Raw genomic sequence first — 27,691 nt, forward strand, 5'->3', positions numbered from 1 at the left:
CTTCACCTTCATTGAAGACTAAAATATTGAAGACTAAGAGTCTTGTGATCATCATAACAATCATCTGACAAACATTTTGGAGTGAGATTACATAGATAAGTGAGGCCAGAAAGTGGTTGTTCATTTAAAGTTTTGCTGCTGAATACATACAGTATGTCCAAGATTAAAGAACATAAACAAACAGTAATATTAGAGATCGGTCAACATAGTTAAAAAAAAAAAAAGACAGACAAGAAATAGAATTTAAATATCTATAAATCTGAAAGCAGTGCAGTAACCTTAGTGTTTTCATAATTGCTTTAAAGTGAGATGGAGAAATGAATAACCGCCCTGACATTTCCCATATAAAAGCATTAGAGGGCTGTGTAAGTACTGGGCAGCCCCTAGCCTGAGTGTTTATAACTGTGTAAAAGTGGTGCTGGGTGCTGCTGCAAAAAGCATACCTGCTGAGTAGACCTTCATAGTACAGAAACTGTCATGGGTAAGCATCAGAGATGTAATATTAAACACTAGTACTGTGCTCTGCCTCCTAGGGTGCAGTATTTACCCCTCTGACAGCTCCGGGGATGAGTGGCTGGTCTGGCTATAAAAGACCCCATGCATCACACCTGTCGGCAGGGAGCTTATAAAACAGGTCCACTCCCCTTCTTCTACTCCAGCTCCTGCCAATTTGAAGCTGAGGGATGTGGATCAGCACCACTCATGTACATCAGCGTTCACTGTGCACCACACCCAACACACTGAGCAACATGGCACTGATGGTTAAAATATGGCATGACAAATTCTTGGAACAGGTTTCTGTGTAATTACTGCTTTGATCTCATCCATCTCTGCCTTTGATTTGATGGGTAAATCCATCTTTACGCCTGCCAAAATCTGTCCAGACACACTCGCCTCCTCTCTTTATCTCAGCTGATTATCGTTGGAGATGAACAATGAAAAACCATTTGTCCTTTTTCTCAGTAGTTCAAAATGTGACTAATGTGCAAAGTGATAAATTATTCATCAGGAGAAGACTTACTCTGTGCCTAGAAAAAAAAGTGAATGCTGACTATGTGAATTGAAAAACAAAACACTGGTTAGAACGCACTGTCATACATACAGGTGAGTGACCAGGAGTAATTTCGGTTCTATGTAATGTGCTCTGCAGCTTTGCTCATGGAACATATCTGATCTATAATACTGGATCATCTTAAGCAAGTGTCTTTATTTAACTTCCTATTGCTTTATTATTTGCCATTTTTTGTACCACAGCTGATACCAAATCTAATCAGGTCAAAATATGATTTATTTACGGTACCTTTGCTCTGAAGCAGTTCTTTGTGTTGGGATATAAACAGTTCATGTGAGCTCAGGGAAGTGGAAAATGAGTAATCATTAAAAGACAGGGCACTTTTCCACTTTCCAATCTCCCTTGTATCAACACCTCCATGAATTTGTGCAACTCTATTAAAATTCAATATCCTGATGTTTGAGCACAAGTGTTTACAGCGTGTGTGTAATTGTTGGTGCTGATTTCCCCTGTGTAGAGGACAGATTTGGCTTAGAGGCCCATGGGATTGTGGGCCTCAAGCTGTTAGATTCACTAGGGTTACAAAGACCATCAGTCAAGGGTTTAAATATAACCAGTCCTACAACTACTACTAATGCTATTCTTATTACTACCACTAATACTTCTACTTCTACTAATGCCACTTCTACCAGTACTCAAACGTTACTACTACAACTGCTATGAATTACTCCTTAGTGCTCTGACAATGTGTAGCATCGTATTTGTCATTACCTTCATTGTTTCTGGATTAGTTGTTGAATATCCTGGCAGTTTACGTTAAACAAAGGTTTCCTCTGGTAAAGACAGCTGACATGTTGCTTCTACTGAGAGAAAGTAAAGAGAAAAACAGGGAGAAGAAGGAATATAATGAGATATGATCTTGGGAAGTTCAGTCAAAAAACAAAAACCAAGAGAGTTGAACAACAGAGCATATTCTCTGACGGGTTGCTAATGAGGGTTTGAAAAGAGGCAGAAATGTTACCGTGTGTGCTCTGTAGCATCACTAGGAGTCTGAAGAAAATCTTCTCAGTTATGACTGCCAGTATTTACAGTGTGTTCTTTTTCACACTAAAAGCTACTGCGACCGTTGTATCAATATACAAAATGAGCTGCTTGGCTTTAAGCCGGGAGACTTGTACTTAAGAGGATGATATGTCATCATGGTTATTATGATCCTGGACATCTCAAGTGTTAATATAGATAAGGTGCAGATATTTAGAATATCAGTGTCTCTGTAAGAACATTAAACCTACAAACTCAAACAGTCCTGCCCACATTTGGGTCGGAGGTACTACAAGAAGGCAGGCTCTTACGTAAATGTCAGATATTTACAGCCAACAGTCAATCATATTCTGTGGCACAGCAGTTGCTGCAAATAGTGACAATTCTCTTTGTGATGCAAAGCCAAACCCTAATTTATAGTAATCCAATCCACTAATCATATTTAATTCAATCCAGTATCCCAGGAATTACAATGATTGGATGATTCTGCAGCAAGGGCCAATGACATCACGCAGTGCACATGTAGGATGTGGTGTATTCTTAATTTAGCTTGGCAGATTGTGGCAGATTGGCCAAATAATGATTCAATTTTCCAACTTCCGATATGTACGTGCATGGTGGAAGAGTTGGAAAATTGGAGTGGGGACGGTGCCAATGGCATCTTTTGTCCATCAATTGCCTTTGCTGGCTACTGAATTATGTCAAGCACTGACCAATGTTTCACCATAAATCGAAGGTGCATTAAGGCTAATTTATGCTGCTTTTACATAGGAAAATTCTTCTATGTGTCCTTTATGGTGGTATGTTGTTAGGCATTACATCCACTAGAAGGCAGCCAGAGGTGACATTTTCTGATAACAACCAACATGTTGGTGAAGGTTTGTCCCTGTCTCTAGTTTTATCTGGTCTGAGCTGTGTGCTGCGCCCTCTAGAGGAATCCTGCAGTAACCGGTTGTCTATTTAACCAAATCTCTGGCCCGTCTGTAGCAACACATTATTAGCTGTTTGATAATGTAGTCCAGCTACATTGTAGAGAGTTTAAAATACATTATCATTCTGATACTTTGACTGTGAAGTTCAGTCCAACTTTCAGCTTTCCAACTTTACATTTGCTATGTTCTTTTACATGTATTCTTGAACATGTATGCCTGAATTGCATGTTACACTTACCACTGTGTTGTAGTTAACAAAACAGAAAACAAGCAGATGTTTGTCTGTCTGAGGGTTGAGATGGAGACAAGGCTAATTTATATATTCATTGATTAGCAAACACTTAATGAGTCGAGGGTGACGACTCATACCCAAGCCATTTTTAAGGCCATGAAGGGAATCTTTTTTCATGGGGAAAAAAACGGAATTTATAATATTAAGGAATAAAGATCCCTTTTCAGGGTTTAATCAATGCCAGGAGAGGAATCTCCCCACAGTAAATCCAGCTGTTCCCAGAGGCAGAACAACTTCAGTTGCTTATAAACATCCTGGAATAACCTTGTTAGACCTTATTGAAATGTCTTGTATTTAATTGAAAGCTGACATTGTCCCTCTAGAGCCTCAGGTCAGCCCAAGCAGGAAGGCTTAGTGTTATTTTCCACTGCACTCTGCCTATGTTGGAACATGACTTATCTTGATTATGGAGCACACTGTTGGATAAATGGTCTTCTATTTTCTGCTGCAGGAAATATTATGTGACAATCCAAACCAGAAAAACAAAACAGCCAAAGGGCCGGTTCCTTTACTGAGACTGAAATGTTTTTTTTCTTGGTTCTAGTTAAACCGTCCAACACACAACAAAACCAAGATAACAGTTTATTGTTATGTAACAGGACAGAAAAAAATAGACCGCAAAGGTGTTGATAAAGTCTTTTACAAAATACAATGTAAATACATGAATTTCTTTGTCAAGCCAAGGTGGTTACGTTTCCCCCCTGGCCGTTAGTTAGTTAGCCACAAGGGAGAGGGCTAGAAAATGTTCCCCTAGGAATTGGGACACCACTCGCTATGTCCTCAGCAGCAAGTGACAAACGTTATCAACTAACAACCGTTATAAACCAACATTATAATAGTGACACATCTGATGACAACTGCAGGACAGGACAAATTGATCTATTGATCAATACACAGTCAGTCAGTGTGTTTACATTGGTTATTTCAATGTAACATTGGTCCTGTCCATCCTTCTACTGAAAACATTACAACATGAGCCGGAAAGTTTTTTCTGAACTTCATATACGGGAAATGGGAATAACAAAAGTTACTCATTCCTCTCACTAAGACTGTTTGTTTTGATGGTGTAAATAGCGATTTTCCTGAAACGCTTGTCACAGCGATTCAATTACATTTTCATTTGCTGCTGGATTAAAATAAGGTATTATAAAAGTAAATAAAAATGTATGGTTATTTTGCAAGATTTCATACTTAAGTTTATGAGCATTTTACCCACAGCAGTCGCCATTTTGATTTGCTTCGTCCGTTCGTAAAGCATTCAGGAATTGCCGTCTACCCATTTGTCCTGAAGGGACCTGAATACAGTACGGTTGAAGGGGTGTTTGAAGTGCTAGATGGCCACTACCCCTACATCACATAGAGAAAGGGGACAACGCAAACAAAGGGGTAGGGTCAAGTGGTAGGGCTGAGGGGGGAATTGGGACAGGGCCATAGACTTGTTAAAGCACAAAGAGCACACGTGCAAGTAATAACATTGACAGTGGCTCCACTCCATTAAGTATGCCACCATGTTATTGAGTGCAGCATGCACACGTAAATGGAATGCAGCCATCATTATTATTACCGATACTAAAACTAAAGTGCTAGATGAATAATACAGCGGATTTTTAGAGCTTTTTTTCACAACTGTCTGCTGTGGCTGTGAGTGAAATTATGCGAGTGATGATCGTGAACTAAAACAGTAACGTTCAGGACAAGATGAGCTAAACAGTGAACTCAGAGTTGCTGTAAAACCTGTGTAGTACCAGGGGCTGTCAGAGCTGTGTTGTACTTCTCTGTAGGTTCTTCACTGAGCAACCGTATCTCACTGAACAGAGGATCTTTTGGGTTGATTCTGAATCCGATACTGATTGATACCGATATATCGACTGATGTATATATTTAAAAATTGGCAATGATTCCTAAGATGATGTTGTCAAAGCCCTATTTAAGGTGGCAGAGACATCTCACACAAGCGCATTAACAGAAAACACGAATGAAAAAACGGAGATACAATCCCAACGGAAGTGAGCGATAATGGATGTTGACAATGAAACGTGCAGAGTTACTTTCTGTAGAAGCCAGTCGCAATTGAAAATGTGATGCTTGTCTATTAGTACATGTAGTGCACTTTTACTCTCAGTCCAAGAGCTGGAAAGTTGTTGATCTGGAACTGTGACTCCCCGACAATAACACAAATACTTAATAACTGGGAAAAAACGTCACTCCATCTTCACTGCTTAACCCGTGTACTCTAATCTGGTGTTTTTCCTACATCAATCTTTGTTGCTTCTAAAACTATTTGGAGCCAGTTCAGATGAACTTTGGGGGGATTTGGACTCAAGCTGTGGTGGATTGTGCGACACTGTTGCAATGTTTAGTGTTAGACTCAGCTGAGGTTTGAGTCCACAGTCAACACACAAACTGTGTCTATCCCAACCACCTGGGGATTCCTGGATCAAAGCTATCTGTCATTCTTTTTATATCCCAGCCTGCTTTCATGTGTTTTCTTTTTTTCAGGGTGTGATAACACTTTTCAACACAGTATGTTTTCTTTGATCATCTCTATGGTGAAATGTCAGTGGAAAAGTTTCTTTGTTATCATCTTTTTTTAGGATCTTCTTGTGTTTGTTATCATGCTATAACTACTGAACAATTTAAGTCTCGACTAGAAATGTCTCCAATACCGATACCAGAATTGGAAATGTCTCAGATACCAATACCAGGATCGGTGCCAAGTATTGAAAGTATATAAGACACTAGTGTTGCCAATTGTTATTTATTTCTAGCTTTATTTAAATGTGAAGTTGCTGTTTTATACTGTTCCTGTGCTGTTTAAGACTTTAAAAGGTATTTTGTATTTATAAATTGTGGCTGCATTTAGCAGCTAATTAAAGGAAGTAATTGTTGTGTATTTGTAGATTTATTTATTTGTGTAACGTTTCAGTTATGACTGAAACGTTACAGTTATGACTGAACATTACAGGTTTTAACCTGAGCCAGGCAACACAACAATGATAGCAATCATCACCTCTGTACAGGGTTGGTAACATACAGCTGTTAAAATATGTTATATATGTTTTTTGATTCACTGGTATCGGATCTGTTATCATTATCAGCCGATGCAAAAAGTCAAGGTATCTGTGTCAGGAAAATAAAAATGGCAGGTCCTCTCTAAGGAGGCAGCCACGTTTTTTACAGTAGCCCAAAACTTGACAAACTGAAGACCTTTTGAAGGCTACCACAGGTTCTCTTTCATGTTTGGAAGGGGAGGGTGAGGTGAGGGGTTATTCAGCTGCAACATGCAACTTCACCACTAGATGTCACTCAGTTCTACACGCTGAACCTTTAACTTGAGCTAAGTGGGATAGATTTGTAATTCAGAGTTCAGATTGAGGTTTGCCCTCACATCACTCTGTTTTACCACTGGCTGTCAGATGTCGTTTTAGCATCCTTTCAGTCGTACAGTGTTAATGTGGTGCCATTATTTGTTATTTGATTGCTAACCCACGGTGCCACACTCCTGATTCATGTGGTTACACGGTTCCTGCAGGGGGAGCTCACACAATGCTGCTGTATAACCTTGTGCTTTAGCAGGACTGAATCTGATTGGCTCATAGTTGAGAGAGAGAGAGAGAGAGAGAGAGAGCTGTAGATGAGTGGAAGTGAGAGCAGGGTGATGATGACGTTGCTCTTGTTATTTCCAGTGTCCCCTCTCAAGGGTCTTGCCCACAGCACATCAGTGTTTGGACAAGCCAAAAGACAGGAAATAGATGTGACACCATGCTCCAGCTGTGCCAAGCATTTTTCACACCACAGTGGATGAACCAAAGTCATCCTCCTCTGAAGAGTGTCTCTGCCTGGAACTGTGTTATACTGGAAATGACCCTCACAAAACTCAACAAAATTGGAGCAACCTACTCAGTTTTTGTAGAGAGCTACTTCTACGTTTTTTTGAGTAGTCGACTGTCTATTGAGGACAAAATCAAGCTGAAAAACAGAAACACCTAATACAATAAAGAGAAACCCAGTAAATCAACATGATGGATGACATGACAGCTCCCCCAAAGTGCAGTTAAAGCCTCCCAATCGCCACCCGATGCCTCCTCCATGTTACTGGATGAGACATGGACCAAACTAAAACTTCAACATTCACATCAAATAATTTTTTTTCAAAGATGCTTTCTGTCATTTTAGTTTTTATCACTTCGTTTAAGTGTTAATTATTTATGGTAATTTTGGTTCTAACTCATTATTTGATGCTATTAAAATGGAGAGAAACTTCTTGATTGACAGCTGAGACTGACTCGCGATTGGTCAAGCGAGCAGCTCCATCCCCCAATCACTACTGCGCAGACTGTGGCTTTAGTGACTTGTCGTTCATCTTTACATCCAGATTATGATCAACACCATAAAATGCTGTGCTAACACTTCAGATATTGATTATTATTTATCATCAGAGATATTTAGTCTATAAATTGTTAATTTTCAGTCAGCCCCAAACTCCCGCTTGATGAATGACTTAAACTATTAATTCATTATTAAAATTCTAAACATAGCTAATTCTAAACATTTAAAAATGTCATTTACTTCAGGATGATTTTAATTTGATTTATTCATTGCATCATGTGCAATGTATTCCCCTCATACCTTTTGTCAATATGTATATCTCCCTGTGCACCACTGGAGCAGTTTGGACTCAGTGTTATTGAAACAGCAGTTGCACACGACTGTAACTTAAGTCTTGCTCTGCAGACAGATTCCTGTTCTGTTTTAACTACATGAAATGGATGGCTTCAAGTATTAACAGTGATAATTAAACTGTTGTGATTAATGTAACACTATTAGTCCACTGGGATGAGGAATTATGTATGATTAAGGATTATTGTCCTTAATCATAATATAATTTTCTTTTTATTCTGCTGACTCCCTCTGTCTCTGATCACTGTGTGTCCCTCTCTTGTCTCTCCCTCTCTCCAGCCTCAGGCTTATAAAGGAACTGGCCCGGCTCTGCCATCCTCCCCCTCCAACGTCCCACTGTGTCACTCCACTGCCATGTTCCTTTCCCGCTGTGTCCAACCCATGGAGAATGCACGCCCACCCAGATAGGATGCCTGCCTTGCCCGAAGCCCTGCATCCCCTCCTACCCATCACCACCTCCTCCTTCTCCTCGTGTGTACCTGCTTTTGCCAACAGTTCCTCGAGGCGCCCGCCCTGCCCCGCTCCAACATGGTGGATGAGGTAACCACCATGAAGGATGACGTCATCAACGCCAACACGCTGGCTTGGCTGGTCTGCTCCGGCGTGTCCATCCTGGCCAACACTTGGAGCATCCTCAGCGTCAGTGCCAAGCAGAAGAAGTGGAAGCCACTGGAGTTCCTCATCTGCACACTGGCGGGCACGCACATCCTCAACATGGCCATCCCCATCACCATGTACTGCGTCATAACGCTGCGCCGCCATCACTCCAATTACGAGTGGAACGAGGGTCTATGCAAGGTGTTCGTCTCCACCTTCTACACTCTCACTTTGGTCACCTGCTTCTCCGTCACCTCACTGTCATATCACCGCATGTGGATGGTACGCTGGCCTGTGAACTACAGGTAAGATGGTTTCTGAAGATGGTTTTAGATACTGTATCTGTCTCTGAGTGTTGTTGTGGTCCTCACACCACTAAAATGACATTAAATATTATGGCATCAACATTTCTTTCCACAAACAATGTTGTGGTTCCAACAAAACAGAAGATATAATCACCATGAAAAACTGTTGACAGTGTGATCTGTAGATGATCTCCATAGCAGTGTGACGAAACATGTTTTTTGTTGTTATGCAAAAGGGAACTAACATTTTCGGACACATCTGCACATTCTACACACACATTTTAACCAGATATATTCTGTAATTACAAATATTCCAAGAAGAACAATTTGTGAAAAGACATTTTATGAGCTAATATCCTCCAAGGCTAAACACAATATCTGCCAAAGACACCTAGAGAGTTTATATTCTGACATTTATTTTAATTTTAGTCCTCTCCCTGCATTTCTGAGCAGGTTCCTCAGGGGGGAGGGACCACTGTTTAGATCAATGTCACTTGTTGGCCTGTTTATATGTGTTTTTGAGGGGGATGCTCTGCATCAGGTGAAATCTCTCATGCCAACACCTCTGCTGGTTGCAGTTATTTGGGGTAACACAGACTGAGGCTCTGCCAGCTCTGGCTTCGTTCTTCATTTGGCTCTACACAACAAGTGATATTACAAAGTAACTCTGAATAATCAGGATGAGGTTCACCTCACATTAACATTCAGCACTCTGCTGCAGTAACACCATGCTGGTCTTGTTAGACCTCCAAGACATCTGCTGTTGACACGTAATCAGATGTTCTGAGCATCAACTCTGCTTCCTCCACAACAAGCTTTTCACTGTATTTCTGTCTGTATTCAGGGATTCATGAGAGCTGCTTTAAGATAACTCAATACACAATGTTTGGTCTTGTTGTATTAACAAATACTTCTGATTACACAGTAATACTATTATGCTGCAATTTTTCTTTCATCATTATTTTTTTTACCTGGTATTTTATCTGCAATGATACATCATAATGATAATCAAACAATTAAAACATTGGTCACGTGAAATGATCAGTATACACATTTTAATTTGTGTATCTTTAGATCATCTCTAGTCATCAGACACAGAACAATCATTTGCGGATGCATTTATACTGTGGAAAATACAGGTTGAGCACATATGAAATCATATTCATATCTACTGTGCTTGCTGGTGTAGAAGCTGGTGCTGTGGCACATGTGGTGAGAATGACTTTTCTATTGCCTGTCTCTTCCTTCTCAACAAGGCCTGATTGTACTTCCTGTGGCATCAGGCCTGCAGATGCTCAGCCTACAGTCAGATTGGCCAATTTCACAGCTCTATGCAGATAAGCTCATATGAAACAAGATATGCAAACTTCCTTTTAAATCTATGCTCAATCTTGTTATCTATATTGCTTGTGCAGCTGTCGCTGTTGGTTAATGCCCACACAGAGATATCAGGCTTTACGCAAATGCTTTTATCTCCCTCGTCTGTTGTCTCACTCATCTGACTATATTGTCTCATCTCCTGTCTGGAAACACTGTCTTTTCCTCTCAGCAGCTCGTCTGCTTGTCTTCAAGTCACTCTTCACACTGGTATGATACAGTGATGGCTCAGGTGATGCCCTGCGTAATTGCTCTTCATCTTTCATTTAAATTGCCCCACGTTTGCCTTGCTGAGCTTGCACCGCTGCCTTTTCTCTGACATTAACTCACACTGAAGGCCTGATTATGAATTCCTACCTTGTAGTTCGGCAGCTGTTCTCATCGCCCCGCGCTCGCTATCTCTTAGGAGCATTTTCCCTCGCAACGCTCGTTCTCTGGTAATAGATTCAAGCAGCTTGGTGACGTAACCTTCCCATCATATGTACCCCAGGCACATTCAGGAAAGGCTAGCATTATTACTCACGGTGACAACAAGACCCACTTGTCTTTGCACAGAGCCACAGTGCAAAGATAGAGGCCACCGCTGCCCCCTCTGTGCCACTCACACTGTGTCAGTGCGTATAAGCTAATGAATTACTAGCTCCATATATTTTGAACTATATTTTTGATTTATCTCGTATCAGGCCAGTGCTCCTCGGGAGGATTGTAATGAGAGGAATACCAGGATAGATGACATGCTCTGGTTCTCTACAGGGACACAGATTGGGTTTCCTGCCAAAACTGCTCCCAGACAATTGATACTGAACGGAGACTTTACTGTATTCCTTCAAAAACACAAATGAAACAGGAGAGGTACATTTATGGTGGCTGTAGTATTCTGCCCCTTGTTATTGTTAAATACACTTTTAATGCAGGTCCATTTATAGATGCTGGACTGATGTGACGAAAAAGGATTAAAGAAGTCATGCAATAGATTGTATCTCTGAATTCTACAAGACACAATTTTCCTCTGTATGTAATTTCTTGCTGATGCCTTGAACCAGCTCATGAAAACGTTAGGTCTAAAGGTTTTGACAAGATGGCACAATCTTTCTTCATGTTTTGGAAATGAGAACACCAGTCGCTGCCTGCCACGTTTATAGATGTACGTGTGCTGCCAGTGCAAACCTTGAACAGTGCCCCACCCAGAGGACACAGACACATTCGGCAAATTGCTCGACTGTAACAATTACTTGGAGGTGAGAGGAAATAGAAATCCCTTCGAACTGAAATAGACCCAGATGACAAATAGACCGAGGAATGTGAAAAGCAATCTTTTGCCATCAGCAAAGCATTGATCGCTTTGCATTCAACTTCAGTTCATCTAAGTGATGACCATGAAGTTTTGTGGCCCGGTCAGAACATGGTGTAGCTTTATGATTGTACTCTCTGCTGAAATATTTATTTACAGTCTGTCTTCTGCTTATGAAATAAAAGCATTAAATAGTTTTAAGCAACACACATCTTCCCACCTTTTACTATTATCTAATTTCATATAATTTCTCAACAAAAGTTTCTATATATTGTTTATGTACTTTCATACTGTCTATTTTAAATCATTCCAGCATATACATTTAGTATTTGTGGCCCAAGCACTAGCACAGTTTGTATTAAGATGCATCAGAGTCATGGTCAAGAAGAAGACTTACAGGAGGTGCAAACAAGTCTAAAGCTAATTTCACCTGAAAGCCTGAAAACAGTTCAAATGACTTCATGCTAAAATCTATGGTTCTTCCTGCAGGTTGAGTAACACCAAGAAGCAGGCGGTGCACACGGTGATGGGCATCTGGATGGTCTCCTTCATCCTGTCCACTCTTCCAGCAGTGGGCTGGCACGACACCATCAACCGCTTCTACACCTCCGACTGCAGATTCATCGTGACGGAGATCGGCCTGGGCTTCGGCGTGTGCTTCCTGCTGCTGATCGGCGGCAGCGTGGCCATGGGCGTGATCTGCATCGGCATTGCTCTCTTTCAGACCTTTACCATTCAGGCGGGCCACAACGCAGACAAAAACAAATTTAACGTCCCGACCATAGTGGTGGAGGATGCCCAGGGGAAGCGTAGATCATCCATCGATGGATCCGAGCCTCTCAAGACGTCTCTGCAGATCACCTACCTGATCAGTGGCATCGTCTTCATCTACGACTTCCTGACTGGCTTCCCCATCCTGGTGAGTTCACTGCCCTTATCTGCAGTTACTAATAGAGCTGGTCCCAACACTTATAGTTCAATAGTTTGTGTATTTCCTGGTTAAACATTTATGCAGATGTTAGACTTTTGGATCAGTAATGACTGAGAGTGCTAATATCTGTTCTTCCACAAGATCAATTAGATTTAACAAACACAGGTGGTGCAGCATTTCCTGTTGGTTTAGAGGCATATCCTGACTGTTTCCCCATTTGTATCAAAATGTTTTACCCTGTTTCTACACTAGCAGCTGTATTTCCTGATGTTGAAGGAACCATCCATCCATCAGCTTTTGAGGGTGCTACAAGAACACATTTCATTTTTTCCATTTTCTAAGACAATGTACACGTGTTGTTATATATGATATATTGTTATTTTATGTGCAAGCACAAAAATGTATAGATTTCCATATGAGTCAGATGGTGACTGGCTCTTAGAAAACAGCCACACACACACACACACACACACTCACACACACACACACACACACTCACACACACACTCACACACACACACACACTAGCATACAGTGAGGTCAGGCTGATGGCAGCCATTTTTGTGACCTCTTTGTCACTCAGACCGTTTGCTGAGAGAGAGAGAGAGAGAGAGAGAGAGAGAGAGAGAGAGAGAGAGAGAGAGAGAGAGAGAATGGAACAGAGATGGTTGTGATAAAAATAAGAGATTAAAGGGATAGTTCACCGAAAAAAACTCATTGTCTACTATTACATTTGACTTCAATTGTATTGTATTCTGCTGTAACACTGTTTACCCCTGAGACTCCAGAAGTGTTTGTGGACTCAAACACTTCACCCACCCCTCCATTGGCATAGTGGTGAGTAGATAATGATTAATAAAGATAAAAAATTTCATTTTTCTGTGAACTATCCCTTTATGGTGAAAAGAAAAGTCAGTGGAGCTTCTCCACTGTAGCTCCAAAATCTATATCATACTGTTTTATTATTTACATGGACTTCAATGTTTCTGCTCATGTGAAGCTGTAAGTAGGTCAGACTGAATGAGTATGGATGGTACAATGTGTCTTTATATACACTCTGTAGTGTGTGTGTGTGTGTGTGTGTTGGAGGAGGAGGGGTAAGGTGCTGTTTGAATTCTGTCAAGAAAATGACTAACATTATAATAGCAAGGACAATAATGATAATAAAATAATGAACTTGGCGACCTTTACAATTACAAACCCCCGTCAGTCTGGTTTATCCTGTTCTGTGATATAATGTGTCGCCCACTGTCCCAGTTACATGTTACGGTTCATCACTGGAATCATCGTCGTCGTGTTGTCGTGCAGGGACGTCCGTACAATACTTAATACAGAGTCTAACTTCCTGGGGACACTAATCACCAGTGGATTTTCAAATTCCACCCTCAGGTTGTCATTCATTTTTTAACAAGTCAGTTCATTGGTTTTCGGTGCAGACTTGACAGCCGGTAGAAAGCCTGGGGCTCATTGTTTGTGATGCAGCTTAAATCAGCCATCCTCTCATCGTACAAGCGGATCTGTTTGGTTTTTTTTCGTTATAGCCTCTGCTCATGTTTAAGCCACAGGGATTACAGTCTGAATCTTCAAATTTGAACACGCTAGTTAAATGAGACCGACTTGTATAAGGTGTGACTTCTAAGTGGGAGGACATTATTTATCAAAGTGCTTCAGTTTATATATATATAATACACCGCCTCGGTTCTGTTATGATTTGTACAAGCCATCTGTTAGTACCATTTTGTTTTTACATTAAACAAACCTTTTTAATTAAGTGTTGTACACCTGAGGCTCGCCAAACAGAAACTCCTGCACAAAGCACAGGCTTCGTCTGCACAGGCCTTTATTTTGAAATCTGAAGTTTCTTTGGCATATTCACATGAGAGATACTCTTTAGGGTTCTGAGTTACACATTTGTTAGTATTTACTGAATTTCCAGGCAACCTTGATCAATGACTAACCTAGAAGCAATGATTTTCTTAGACATGAACGGTTACTGTAGTGATAATAACTTGCACATTAGCATTATACTGCTTCACAGAAACCCAGAGGAACTTTTTGAAGTGTTTTTTGCTCATGAGTCATAACCAAATAGCTTACTGTTCTGTTGTGAGGGTGAATACAGCCGTGTATGTTTAAGATTCTATGTTGCCTCTCCTCCCAAAGTGCCAGCAACATCCAGATCATAAACAATATAATCCTGATTCTCATTATTTCTCAGTATACAATGTAACACTTGGTTTTAAAAGCCCCAAGCTCGACTTATCATTTTTATGCCTCTTACAATGTGTTTGAATTCTCTCCAGGAGGACACAACATAACAATTTATTGTTTTTAAAGTGGTCTGAAATTCAGTGAGCTGAATTTAGGCCGTAAAGTTATGCTGCTCGGATCATCCATATATGCCGCCTTAAAAAATGTTTCCTTTTCTCACTCAAACAAAAATGTTTTCGCTTTTATTAAACTGTCAGATTCATTTCTTTTTGTATGTTTTCGCTTCTAGTAGCCACTCACATTGTTGGGGATGAGATTTTCGGGAGATGTTAGCAGGCAATAGTTTATTATAATATTTAGGTAAAGAGAATGAATGAACTTGATTATTATTCTTCTTAAGTCCTTACTGGAAAGAGTAATAACTCAGCACTTGAGGCACCACAGCCGCTGTTTGTGTATCAAAAACAATCAGAACACTGGAAAATGAGTTTTATCATTTTGTGATTTTGAATACTACAATCACATAATTTCATAATTTATATAATAACAAATAATTCCCCAGTTATTTTTACATGTTGATTAATTTGTGTGTCTCTATACCTCCATATTTGAGTTCATGACCAGAGGTGAAACTGCTGCTTCATAAGCTGGAAGAGTTTGTTTGCATAGACAGGGGTATATTACCTTTACAACAACGTCCTATTGTGTTTCTGTATGAGTGTGCACAAAAGAGAGGGTAGTATAGTAATAAAGAAAGATCAGATTTCCTCTGCATAGACAGAAACAATAAAGAGTCTGGTAGCCATCTTTATGACCTGATGTAATGAGCTATTTAAATGCATGGAAATCTGTAACACACATAAATGAAGGTGGATATTTCTTTCTCATTGGTGTGGCGCTATTGAGAAATACTGGATTTGGATAGAGATGTACATACAAGAACAGAGCAATTATAGATTCCACAAAAAAGCAAAGCAAACAATAGTTATGTGTATGAGCAAGCAGTCAAAACCTGGCCAGTAAGTTGAGTCTACAAGAAAAAAGAGTATGCTTATTCTGCCAACATTTTTATATGAGAGTGAAAGCTGGTATGGGATGAAATCTTTAAGATCCTTGGCTTAGTCGGCCTATATTGGATTTTTGGATGACGGAGTGTGATTTCTTATAGAAAAACAAACCAAATATGATTTCTTGAAAGCTGAAATCCAAAATCAGTTCAAGGATTTGTGTAGAAATCTTTACTTTACTGTGCAGCACCAACAACACTCGATGTATAACCGTCATAAATTCTTAGGCCTCAAGAGAGAAGTTTAAAAACACAGTGGCCCACTTAGAGGAATATGGTGTTTATTTACTCTCACATTCACACACACACAAGAGGGACACACACCACACAATCTTTGACGTTTGTGTCGACAGCAGTGGTATAAATGATGCATGAAGTTTACAATTGCTCCAGAAAAATAAGGGAAAAGGGGTTCAAAGATCAGGGATAGGCTGGGACTGGAGTGATCAAAGTGACCAATGGTAGGGGGGAAACATCAGCCACTGTCCCCGCCTCCAAAGTCTCAAAATTCAACTTGACGAGTGCTTGTCATTGAAAAAAGATCATAATGCATTGTCAGATTTTTGAATTTATTTTCCGATTCATTGTGTTGTATGGTGTCTGCACTCTGGCTGATAATCATGAGGTTCTGTGTTTTGATGGACAGCAAATCTCTGTTTATCTAGTGTCTTCATTGCCTCCACTGTCTTTGGTTGACCTGCCAGTTTTTTTTATAATCAGCTCAGTAAACAAACAAGATCAGTATCAGGGGACGTTAAAACTCAATCAAGTCACAAAGTGTGTGCTCCAGTTCAAGGTGTGAACCTGACATTAAGAGTTTAATTTAGTCAACGTGCCCGATGCATTAGAGATGAGGATTAGACACAGAAGCAGTCACCTTTAATGAGCTGACAGGGCACTCTGCTGCCTCACTGAGGGACCTGTTAGCGCTAATGCTTTTATAAAGGGCTCCTGCTCCAACTCAGGTCACTTCTCCCTAAACTAAGAAGCAGTTAAGTGGCTGTAATTATTTGTTGAGTCATTCCTACAATAATATATTATTACATTGACTAAATTTAACTAATTTATTGATTCACTGAAATTAAATTAGTTACAGCAGTCGCTCAAGTGATGACAAACTAGAATGGCATTCAAATATTTGAGGGCAAACAGTCCCCTTAAATTTTGCACCAAGTCGTGATCACTTGGACATAGATCTATTACTATTGCAGATACATATAAACTGTTGATTCCCCACTGAATCCACGTTATCTCAGCTACACATGCAGTTACAGGCCTCTAGCCCTATTTACAGTGGCTGACAAAAGCATACCCCTCTATGAAACCACTTTCTTTTTTTTTCATCAAGACCATTCATTATTGACTTGGAAATCTGAGAAAATGTTAAACACCCTATCTTGCAATGTTAAAGAAAGTATTTTTTTAAATCCCTGGATTAATCTCTGGGTTCAGATCCATTAGTTAAATTAACTTGGATCCAATATTCATATCTGGTGGTGTGGCTCTGTTCTGGGACCTCGCTGTCCTTCCATAAAGAAAGCCTGAGGTGGGGAGAGCACACATTCCTACCATTCCTTCATGAAAAGTGAGGCAGGGACAACAGCAGCTAAAACAGTAGCAGGCATCAGTGACACCACATGACATTAGGTCAGAGTCAGTATGAAAAGGAGGCGCTGAGATGGAGGTGGGCGGCGAAGTGGCAGCAGGAAGAGCAGGCAGCCAAAACAGCGTGAATACAGCACACAATATGAGCTTGGCCGATTAAATACATAGGTGGGGATCAGTTGAGCCGTCAGCTGATGTGGGCTGAGATCTGCTGCTGTCAGCTGGTTTGTTGCTGAGCTTGACTTTGAGATCTGTTTGAGCTAACATTATGCTCAGTTCATTGGATTCTTTCTTGGTCCATGCCCCATCATTACACTAAGTTTCAAGGAAATCTGTTATGTCGTTTTCGAGCAAGCCTGCTGACAAACAAACAAATTCAACCATCCAACAAACGAGCGGACAGGGGTGAAAACATCACATGAATGAGGCAGCGGTATGCATGCTGCTTGCAGAATTGGTTCACGTCACGTTTGCCAATATATATCAATCAAGTTCAATACAATTTTATGTGTATAGCCCATATTCACGAATCACAATTTGTCTCCCAGGGCTTAACAAGGTGCGACATCCTCTGTCCTTCACATGTGATGGATCCCTCTCCCAGGACGGACAGAAGTCCAATAGATGCCGCATGTAACTGCAAACGTCAACAAAATAACAGTATTTCCAACACTGATTAGAAGAAACAGTTTGTAACATAATGTAGGACACAATATGTAGGACTGAACCTGAGACGTGATGCTCAGTATTTTTACTCTCCATCTTTTACCTTGTGCTTAGCGTCCACTGGGAGCACTATAGCTTGAATATAAAAAAAAACAACAGAAGGTGTGTAGTCAGAGCAAGTGTCTCCTAAAGGTTTTAACAGAGACATCTCCCTGGATTTAGGCCAAATACAACACTTAATAACAGGTTCTGTTATACAGGTTCTGTCATCAGGCTGGTGCTGAATTGAAATCATTTGTACAGCAGCTGATTTACCTGGAACCTCAGTACCACAGACATACCTGGTGACACTGACACATTTTTCATTAGTTGAAACCTCGGTCATCATGAAAAGTGTTTGATAATTTTAAAATTGTTGTATTTTCAAAATGTAATTATGAAGTCATCATGTAATCCTCGTGTAGCTACAATGACAATTCTTTTTCTGTAATGTAATTTGAGCTGAGTTTAGTCATTTATTTTGGTGATCTGATAATGTAATCCGGATTACATGTAATCCCTTAATCCCCAACCCAGATTGCATACAACAGGAGTCATTATTAAACAAATACGATCTGTTTCATACATTATCACTATCTTAAAGAGAGCCTGAAAAGCTGCAGGTAGTGTGTAAACTGGGTTTTCACATTCGATGAAAAGCAGCTTTGTGGATCTGGTCTCTTTTGTTGACTGACTTGTCAGAACAATCCATTCAATTAATGCTAATATTTTCTTTTATCCCACTTCAGTTTCTTCAGTGGATTTCTGGTATTTGGAATTGAACATAAGTTGTTTTCAGAAATGAAGTCAGGAGCTTGTCCACATAAGTCGGTTCGGACTTTCTCTGGAGTTTTTTAACAACGCAGCAGGAGATTCAGACACGTTTACAACAACACAGAAATCTCCAGAGCGTTCAGTTGAGGTGTGATGAAGGAGGCACACGTTTGTTTAAATTCTGCTGCAGAGATCACATTTTAGTTTACTGCACATTGACACCGGCATCGGCTCTAATCACCAAAAACTCTCAAATCTCGTCGTCTTTGCAAGTTGACGTCTTTGTCTGCATTTTCTTCATGTATGTATTTTTTTTTTACAGTTTTGCTTCTGTCATGTTATAAAAACGTCATCAACACCCCCACCCCCCGGAGAATCTCCTGCTGTGTTCTGACATGGGCTCACTCAGATATTATCCAGAGGTTTTTTCCAGGGGGTGGGCAGGAGAAACTCCGGAGAATGTCCGCAGCAACTGACATTTCTGTTCTCACATACAGCCTTTCAGGATAATTTGAGGAGAATATCCGGAGTTCAGTGCATGTCTGAAAGCTGCTTTAGTAAGCAGTCTTAAGTCCTCACCACAGACTATAACAGCTGATTATGGTTTGTTCCCGACACTGTGCAGGTGGTGAGCTTTGCCAGTCTGAAGTTCGACCGCTCTTACAACTGGATGGTGTTGTGTGTGCTGTGGTGCTCCATCGCTCAGTCCATCCTGCTGCCCATGTTCATCTGGGCTTGTGACCGCTATCGCGCCGACATCCGCATGGTGTGGGAGAAGTGTGTCGCCATCATGTCCAACGATGACGTGGATGAGGGTAAGTCACTGTCAGGTGTCAGCCTCCCGCCCTGCCCCTCCCTTTCCCCCTCCTCCTCCTCAACTGATGATGTGAATGATTCCTATTTCCTAAGACAGCTCAGTGTGGAGTATTGACAGTAGTAACGGCAGTTTGTCCGGTCGAATGCTCCATGAGGACACACACAAAGTGGGCTGACTAAAAGGCGTTCCTAAGATGATTTGGTTTATTTTTGTAGTATTCCTATATAATAGACACTTTGGTTTGAAATAGCAGCTGTACAAGCTGTTAGTTAAAGACTGTAGGCGTGACTCTCGAATTGAATGTCTGGAAACAGAAAATGGTGTCGTGAACTCATCTGGACTGTCTTTGGCCACAGGAATAACGGTGACAAATGTGATTTATTGACCCCAACAGTTTTGTCTCTTAGCCTAGGGAGCAGTTGTATAGGTGAAATTGAGAGGAGCAAAATATGATATATCATAGGTTTATCCCAAGTCTCCATATGAGATATAAAAATAACTCCTGATTTCTAGCTCATGGTGCAGGTTTAAATTACTCCTTGACTCTGGAGCACCCATGATCTCTGCTGCTCCACGCACTCATCCTCTGTGATTGCACTGCTTGCTGTTCTAAACATTAAACCGTGCAATTACAATCTGCCATCTATTTTCAGTCAAATCAATCAAACTCCCAAGTTAAACAAGAAAGAAAAATGGATTCTGCATCTTTGTTTTTATGGAAATATGAAACACTATTTGCTAGTCTCACTGATTTTGGCTTGACTGAACAAAGGAGTTACCACGATATGTTGTATGCATTAAAATGCTACAAATCTGCAAACTATTTGAGTTAAAATTATCTTTTATTTGAAGTAATTGACATTTATTCTAATTCTGGGGTTTTATCGACACCTCTCTGCACTGAACTATCTAATCTAAACGAATCTAATATCAAACGTATTTACACACTTTCTGCCTATTTAGAGGGATGTTTTTAACATTTGATAATAACAGCTTTTTTACAATAGCAACTGTGATTTTGTTTGTTTGTACAAGTTACATAAATATATAATTGTACATATGTATTTTCTTTTAAACTGTCATTATGACATTGTATTTTTAAGGTTAAGGTCTGAAATCAGTGGTCAAATGTTATCATGTGACCTATCACGTGACCCTCGGTTGTCAGGAGATGAAACTGAAGTGTCAAATATGTTTCTATGTGTTTTTATATGTGGTGTGTACTTGTGGTAAAAGAAAGAAATATTGTTGGACAAAGGACATGTGTGGTACTTTTTTTCTTTTTCACTCCAATGCATTTAAACTGGACAATCTTCCTCTAGAATGCCCTGTCATGAGATGATGATAAAAAGAGGCATTTCCCATGTATTAGATAAGTTACATAGTGAAAATGGAACAAATATACTAAAGCTGAAAAGCATTTTCATGTCATTATGATGGTCATATTTCCCTCAAGTCACAAAGGGATGCAGCCAAGCTGTTCCACGAAACAATACAGAAATAGATTTAAATCAATTATTGATATACATGCTGTATATATGATAATTATTTTATCATTTTCTTTTGTTTGTTTTAATTTACTTTTATTTTTGTAATGTGGGTTCACACCTAGTCGTCAGAATACTGTGTATTTTAGAGGCAGAGGCAGAAAGACTTCATGACAGAAGTATGAGTGTGTGTCCAAAGGGACTGAAAATGAAAGGTTTCACATGGAATCACAGACACACAAACAGAATTCGTCCCAAAATGAGGTCACATGATAATCATGACAACGTTGGTGGACGCGGTCCATGACCAGATCGCCACAGTTCATGCAAACTAATGACAGTATCAACCATCTGTCTTTTTCTCCTATTGGCTCTGTTTAAACTCAACCTGATCTGAACCCCTTCTCCCCTGTTTCTAACCTTCCGAACCTTCTGACCCTCTCCCCCCCCCGACACCCTCCCCAATAACTGCTCGATGTCCAGCAGGAGCCATAAAACAACACAGGGAATATATCCATATATTCTGTGTGAAAATTAACACTTGCCAGTTCTCTGTTTTTTTCCAGAGGGCTTGCCATGTATAACGCATCACAGTTGTATGTATAAGGATTGTTTCCTGTTTCTCCAAAGCTACTGACTTTGCATGCAAGCTGCCTGTGCAAATAGCCACTCTCATCCTCCATCTTTTGGCCCAACATTTTCCTCCAGATCAGCATTTTACACCCATCTCCAATTGATCTTTAATGAACATGAATGCATTACTGGGAAACAAACTCTATGAGTATTCATTTATGCACAAAGACCACTGAACATTATTTGGTGACTATTTGGCATTGCTTCTAAATTCAGACCCAACCTGTGGCTTTTCGATCCCCTTATTAAACATTTCAATTTAATTATTGGGCATTTTTGTGGCATTTTTTTAATCTAAATTTCATTTTCCTGAGGAGGCTCGTAAGAAAACACAACAAATTAGAGAACAATTGAACTTGTCTCTCTTATCTACTCGTCTGTCTGTCTGTCTGTCTTGTGTATTGAGTCCGTTGCTCTCTAATCCTGACGCCCGTGCTTTTCTGCACTTTGCAGAAAACAGCCAAGATGGAGGAATTCATGCCGACTTAATATTTGACAGACCATATGACTATAGCTCGGCGCCTGAAATCGTGACGGTAGACCGTAATGCCAAGTATGAGTTCTCAACCTTAGAAAGGGGGGTTCTGCAAGGGTATCCATTGAGGGAACAACAGGAAGATAAAATGCAGTATTTGCAGGTATATTTTCATTGATTTTCTTCATTTCTTTTACCTGATCAATTGAACTATTATTAAATGATACTTCATTGCTAATGTGCATGGTGAAATGGCCTTGTGGGCCTTTACAGTATCTTGCATCTTGCATCTTGCATATTGTGATGCTATCTCTACCAGATATACTATTGATTTTTTCTTTTGTCTCATGAATCAAAAATACACTCTTACTGACTACTGTTAGGTAAATATGACCATCGGGCAGCTCCATCAACATGTTATTAGATCATGTGCTTCATCTATCAACTAGTTAAGATGTACAGCCATGGAGCTACATGCAACTAAGTGCATTTTTATCTTGTAAGAGGGTAAGAGTTTAGTAACTGACTTACCTTCTACATTTCAGGAATCCCTTAAGGTTTCAGGAAAGCACCACAAACATCTGCTCATGTTCTACCCATAAGCATTATGTCCATTGGATCCAGCATCCATCCCAGTCAAATGCAGAGCTGTGAAATTCTCCTTTTCAGCCTGCATTCACACCAAAGCTCGTGCTAACACACAGCCTTCTGAGACAATACAACAAGGAACTTTAATTTCAATACTGATTAAACTCAATAAGCTATCAAATCTGGCCCAAAATCAGATATCGGATCAAACTGAATGAAAATGTCTGATTAAAAAAGTTAAGATGATTTTTTTAAATATCTTGCTGGTATTGGTCTGGAAGACTGTGGTGATAATATGTACCGAAACTCTAGAAACTACTGATGCAACCCACACAGTATTAACTTCAACAGAGCATCTTAACACTGTGTCATCTTTGTCATAAACAACTTAGCGAAGGGCTTTCGTCGCCTCTGCGCAGCCCAAGGAATTACATCCACTCCAATAAATTGTCTATTGACTATAACAAAAGTGAAATTGGTGAACACCCCAGATTTCTACCATTCTGATGAACCTTTCAAAGACCAAAGTGGAAACAGAGATGTATACAGTAGCTGCCATCAAGTCAAACCATCACTCCATACATTGTTTTGTGTCCGATTCGCCTCTATTCATGACATTAGATCCCTCTGATTGCAAAGTATCACTCGAGTCTGTTATCCACCGCTGTGTGTGTGTGATTGGGAAACAAATGAGGTGCATTTTTTTCAGTTACAGGAGGACAACAGTGATACAGTCACGTTATTATTGTGGCTGCTGGGGGTGGGGGTTAAAGGCTCAGTTAGACCATGAGTCAACAAAAATCAAATCACTATCAAATAGCACCTCCATTTGTGATTTGCTACTGCACCTCTGAAGTGGTTTGATTGCAGAATAAAGCTTCTTTGGCTTTATTTGCTTGTTAGTTGTTAGTCTCTCTCTCTCTCTCTCTCTCTCTCTCTCTCTCTCTCTCTCTCTCTCTCTCTCTCTCTCCGTCCTGCCAAGTCCGTCCTGCATCTTCCTCCATTTTAATGCCTGTGCTGCCCTCTGCTGTTCATCTCCTCTCCCCCCCCCCCAAACACACTCACATGCTACTGTATCGTCTGTTGTCTCATTTTGTTTATCTGCATCTACCAAAAGCCGCCACTGGGGGGCAGGCTGATATCAATCTTGTGGCTCTTGACGTCACCTTGACAAACCCTTTCTCTCTTGCATAGTTGTCAGAACAGAATGGAATGTGAGTATAACATGTAGGGAACTATCAATTACTAATGCAGTTTCATTTCCAAATAATGGAGACGTTATAAGCCTGCTAATGAAAAACAGTCAATCTGAGGGATTTGCTAAAAAACTGATTAATACAATTCCTCTTATAATCTTTGATAATAGCTCATATGCATGTAGGATTTTCCACAAACACAGTAACTGAATGATGGTACTAACCATACATTCTGAAATAACCTGAACATGGTGAGAGAGAGATTTTCATTGATCTACATAAATGTCATCAACTCAAAAGCAGGTATCTGGGGTTCCTGTTTCACTCAAATTACAGCCCAGTATCAAAGTGGCACTTACAGGCCACATAACCTTGAAGAATCCTACATGTAATATCTTGTATATAGCTTATAATGTAGGTGAATCTACAATAATGTAACATAGCATTACTTACTGTGCAGTGCCAATGCTGGCTTGTGTGTTGTGGATTGAGTGAATGTCAAATACATCTACTGACTGACAGGATTGGTCTGTGTCTTGCGTCCAGGTGCCCCCTACAAGAAGATACTCCCACGACGAAACCGACATGTGGACCAGCGACCGGATCCCCTCATACCTGCACCGCTGGGGCTCCACCGAGGACATGATAGTGAGTGCCCACTACAGCTCCACCTTGCCGCGCCACGAGAGGCGCAGGAGCAGCCTGGTCTCCTACCACGAGGAGAGCCACCATCACCATCACCCGCATCGCAAGCGGCGGCGATCTGAGGACAGCATGCACTCCCTCAAGCACCTGCCGCGCGTGGTCTGCGGCGGCGAGCGCTACGAGGACGAGCTGCTGTGTTTCAGTCGCGACGAGGTGATCAACTTTATAGACGAGACGCCGCTGCCGAGCCCCAGGAAGAGCCCGCGGCGCAAGTCCACCATCTCGCTCATCCCCAATGTGTACGAACAGCACACAGTCATCCTGCCTCACTTCCCGCTCACAGACTTTGAGCGTGAGCCTCAGGCACTCAGGAGGCTCTCAGAACACAAAAGGAGCAGCAGTTGGAGCAACTCGCCCGAGGGTACCCCCAAACAGGAGAGACCCGGTGGAAAGAAGAGCCCGGTGGCTTGTGGCTCCAGTAGAGGTCACCGGGAGCGCCTGCGGGACGGGAAAGGGCATGGTGAGGTGGGCTCACCTGGGCGCAGCCAGCACACTCCGGGACACTCCACCTGTCGGCCCAGGACAGGTGGTGGAGGAGGGGCTGGAGCTGACTGGAGGCATCAGAAGCACCTGAGCAAGGCGGAGAGTAAAGGAAGCACAAACAGTTTTGTAAGCACACCCTCGGCATCGTCCTCGGGATACATCACCTTTCAGTCTGACTCTGTCGGCTCCACCACCTAAAAGCAACGTTTTCCCTTTTGGTCTTTTAAAGGTGTCCTCTTGAAAACCACTTGAACATTTGTGGTTATTGAAAAGTGAAACATTTTGGCCTTTTTACTCGTGCCACTCTGTTTTACAGGCTACCACCAATAAATAGGCTTCAGTTATGCTAAATGGCCTTTGGAGTTTTTTCTGAATGGACCTGATGTAGATTTAGTTTGTAGCCTGGTGACAAGGTTGAATAATCCTATTATTCAGCTTTTACGTCACAGAATATCAACAGAGGACACTTTTTGTTTCCAGCACTAACACACAGAAACTGTTTTTAAATGGCGTGAACATTCCCACATCTTGTTTTTGCTGTTTGATATTGTTTCTAATGAAATACTCAAATAATCTGGGGAGGGAATTGTTAGGGTGGTGTTTTTCTTCTTCCTTTTTTTTTGTTTTTGCACTTGGAATTGAAGACTCACTTTGTGTTTTATTTGGCCCTGTAATGGTTTTGTGTTTTGCTGTATGGACACATTTGCTTTTAAACCAAACTTTCCCTGAACACCGCTCACCTACGTTGAGACTTCAGGTTACGCTTCAACACACATATTTACTTTATTTTGATCTATTCACATTATTATTTGCTACACATGAAAAGTTTTGTAATGCACCCTATGTTGAAAAAGAAACTGAGAGTGGTTATCCCAAACTCTTCAGTTTTACATCTTACTGTGTGACCCCAGAATTTCTTAATGAAAATGTGAAGTCAGTTTTAATAGAAGATTGACATGTCATGTATATATGGAGGAGGTTGGATTTATGATTTCGGTGTTCTTTATTGTTTGATGAGACTTTTTACTTAAAGCATTTCCCCACAGTTCGTATTATTCACATGTTCATGTCAACTTTGGTTTGATCATCAGGCACAACAGTTGTTCGCCACATTGCGTATTCACACAGAACATCAGAACATCAGAACTGGAAATGGTGCTTTATCCTCTGCAACTGAGCTCGTCAGCCATTTGTTTCAGTAACATGTTAGAAAAGCACCAGTGATGGTCTTTAGCCGTAGCCTTCAGGCCAACTAGATGTAGCATAACGTGATGCTGGTGTCCAAACCCACAAACGTGTTACTGTAAGGAACCCTGTGAATCCAATGGAGATGGAGTGTAACGACTTGGAGTTGTTAGCATTGTATTTGGTCATTTACCTCAGGACATTACATTATGACTATTAATGCTCCTGTTCTGGAATTTTTTGTGTGATTTTTTTGCCCCACCAAATAATGTCAATTAAATGTAAGCATCAGTCAGGCATACTGCCGAACAATTACAGTTTAGACTTTTGTACAACGACAAATTTGGAGAGAAATTTGTGCTTATTTCACATCACAGGAAGGTATAAAACGCCAAGGACCAAAACATCATCACTGTGAGAAATTCTCACGTTGCACTCTGGACGCTGGAGTGAACTTTACAATGGAGCTGACTTCACAAAGCCCACTTATAAAATAATTTTAAAACACTTTCAAAATCTAACAAATGTGACAATTTATAGACTAAAAGGTGTGAAAACTCTTCTGTTGACATAAAATTGCAGAAGCAACATTGATCTTTGACTTTAACTGCGATCACGAATGTACCTGCACAAATTAGATGTACAGTCTCAAAGAGTATAAAGATAATATGAAATGAAAATATCCCCTTTGACAGCTTTATTATTTGTGAAACTTTTTGCTGTTACCATCCAGATAATAACGTTGTCACATATGATTTCAGTCATCTGGTGTCATTTAGATGTTTAGTTTGAATTCTCATGTAATATTGTGCCACTCAGTCATTGCAGCCTTTTTGATTGGACAAGTTAGTAGAAGTGTATATTTCTTTGGCAGCATAACACCACATTCCCCTGTCAAACTTTGCTCTGTCATAGATTCTTTGCATTTTGTTGTGTTTACAATTTTATCAAAGTATCATTTTGTAACATATTCAAAGATTTATGATTCAAATATGAATGATGTTAAATGTTATGATTTTCTCGTGCAAATGATGACTTTGTTATAAAAAGATATGACTGATTAAATTCACAAGACGATGCTTCAGAGTGTGTGTTGTATACCAGGTGCATGGAATGTGTTGAGGAGTTTCCATTCATGAGTTTCTCTCCTTTTCTTTTTTGCTTTGTGCTGATTTATTTCCCTCCAGGAGTTTCACCGCAACATGATGGACATCATAAAGAAACGATCCTCAACTTGCTGTCAACAAGGCAAAGTTAGGTGAAGACCAAGGTTAAAGACCAAGGTTAAGTGTCTTCGACAAGG

General features: G+C 40.5%; 1 protein-coding gene across 3 annotated transcripts in view; it reads left to right on the forward strand.

Moving 5' to 3' along the window:
• The window catches only part of LOC117764689 (probable G-protein coupled receptor 153), a 33,880-nt gene extending 7,348 nt beyond the window's left edge, over positions 1 to 26,532 (forward strand). The window contains exons 2-7 of one of the 3 annotated variants that reach the window (XM_034590663.1): positions 8,237 to 8,859; positions 12,017 to 12,446; positions 19,445 to 19,634; positions 21,690 to 21,719; positions 24,014 to 24,033; positions 24,562 to 26,532. In XM_034590663.1, coding sequence (XP_034446554.1) covers positions 8,486 to 8,859; positions 12,017 to 12,446; positions 19,445 to 19,634; positions 21,690 to 21,719; positions 24,014 to 24,033; positions 24,562 to 25,401 — 1,884 coding nt within the window. In that variant the 5' untranslated portion in view covers positions 8,237 to 8,485 and the 3' untranslated portion in view covers positions 25,402 to 26,532. Of the gene's footprint in view, positions 1 to 8,236; positions 8,860 to 12,016; positions 12,447 to 19,444; positions 19,635 to 21,689; positions 21,720 to 22,209; positions 22,395 to 24,013; positions 24,034 to 24,561 lie in introns of all 3 variants that reach the window. The other 2 variants (XM_034590662.1, XM_034590664.1) reach the window with 2 other exon arrangements.
• Positions 26,533 to 27,691: the final 1,159 nt, after the last annotated feature.

This window comes from Hippoglossus hippoglossus, chromosome 7 (genome assembly GCF_009819705.1).
Source record: "Hippoglossus hippoglossus isolate fHipHip1 chromosome 7, fHipHip1.pri, whole genome shotgun sequence".
NCBI lineage: Eukaryota > Metazoa > Chordata > Actinopteri > Pleuronectiformes > Pleuronectidae > Hippoglossus > Hippoglossus hippoglossus.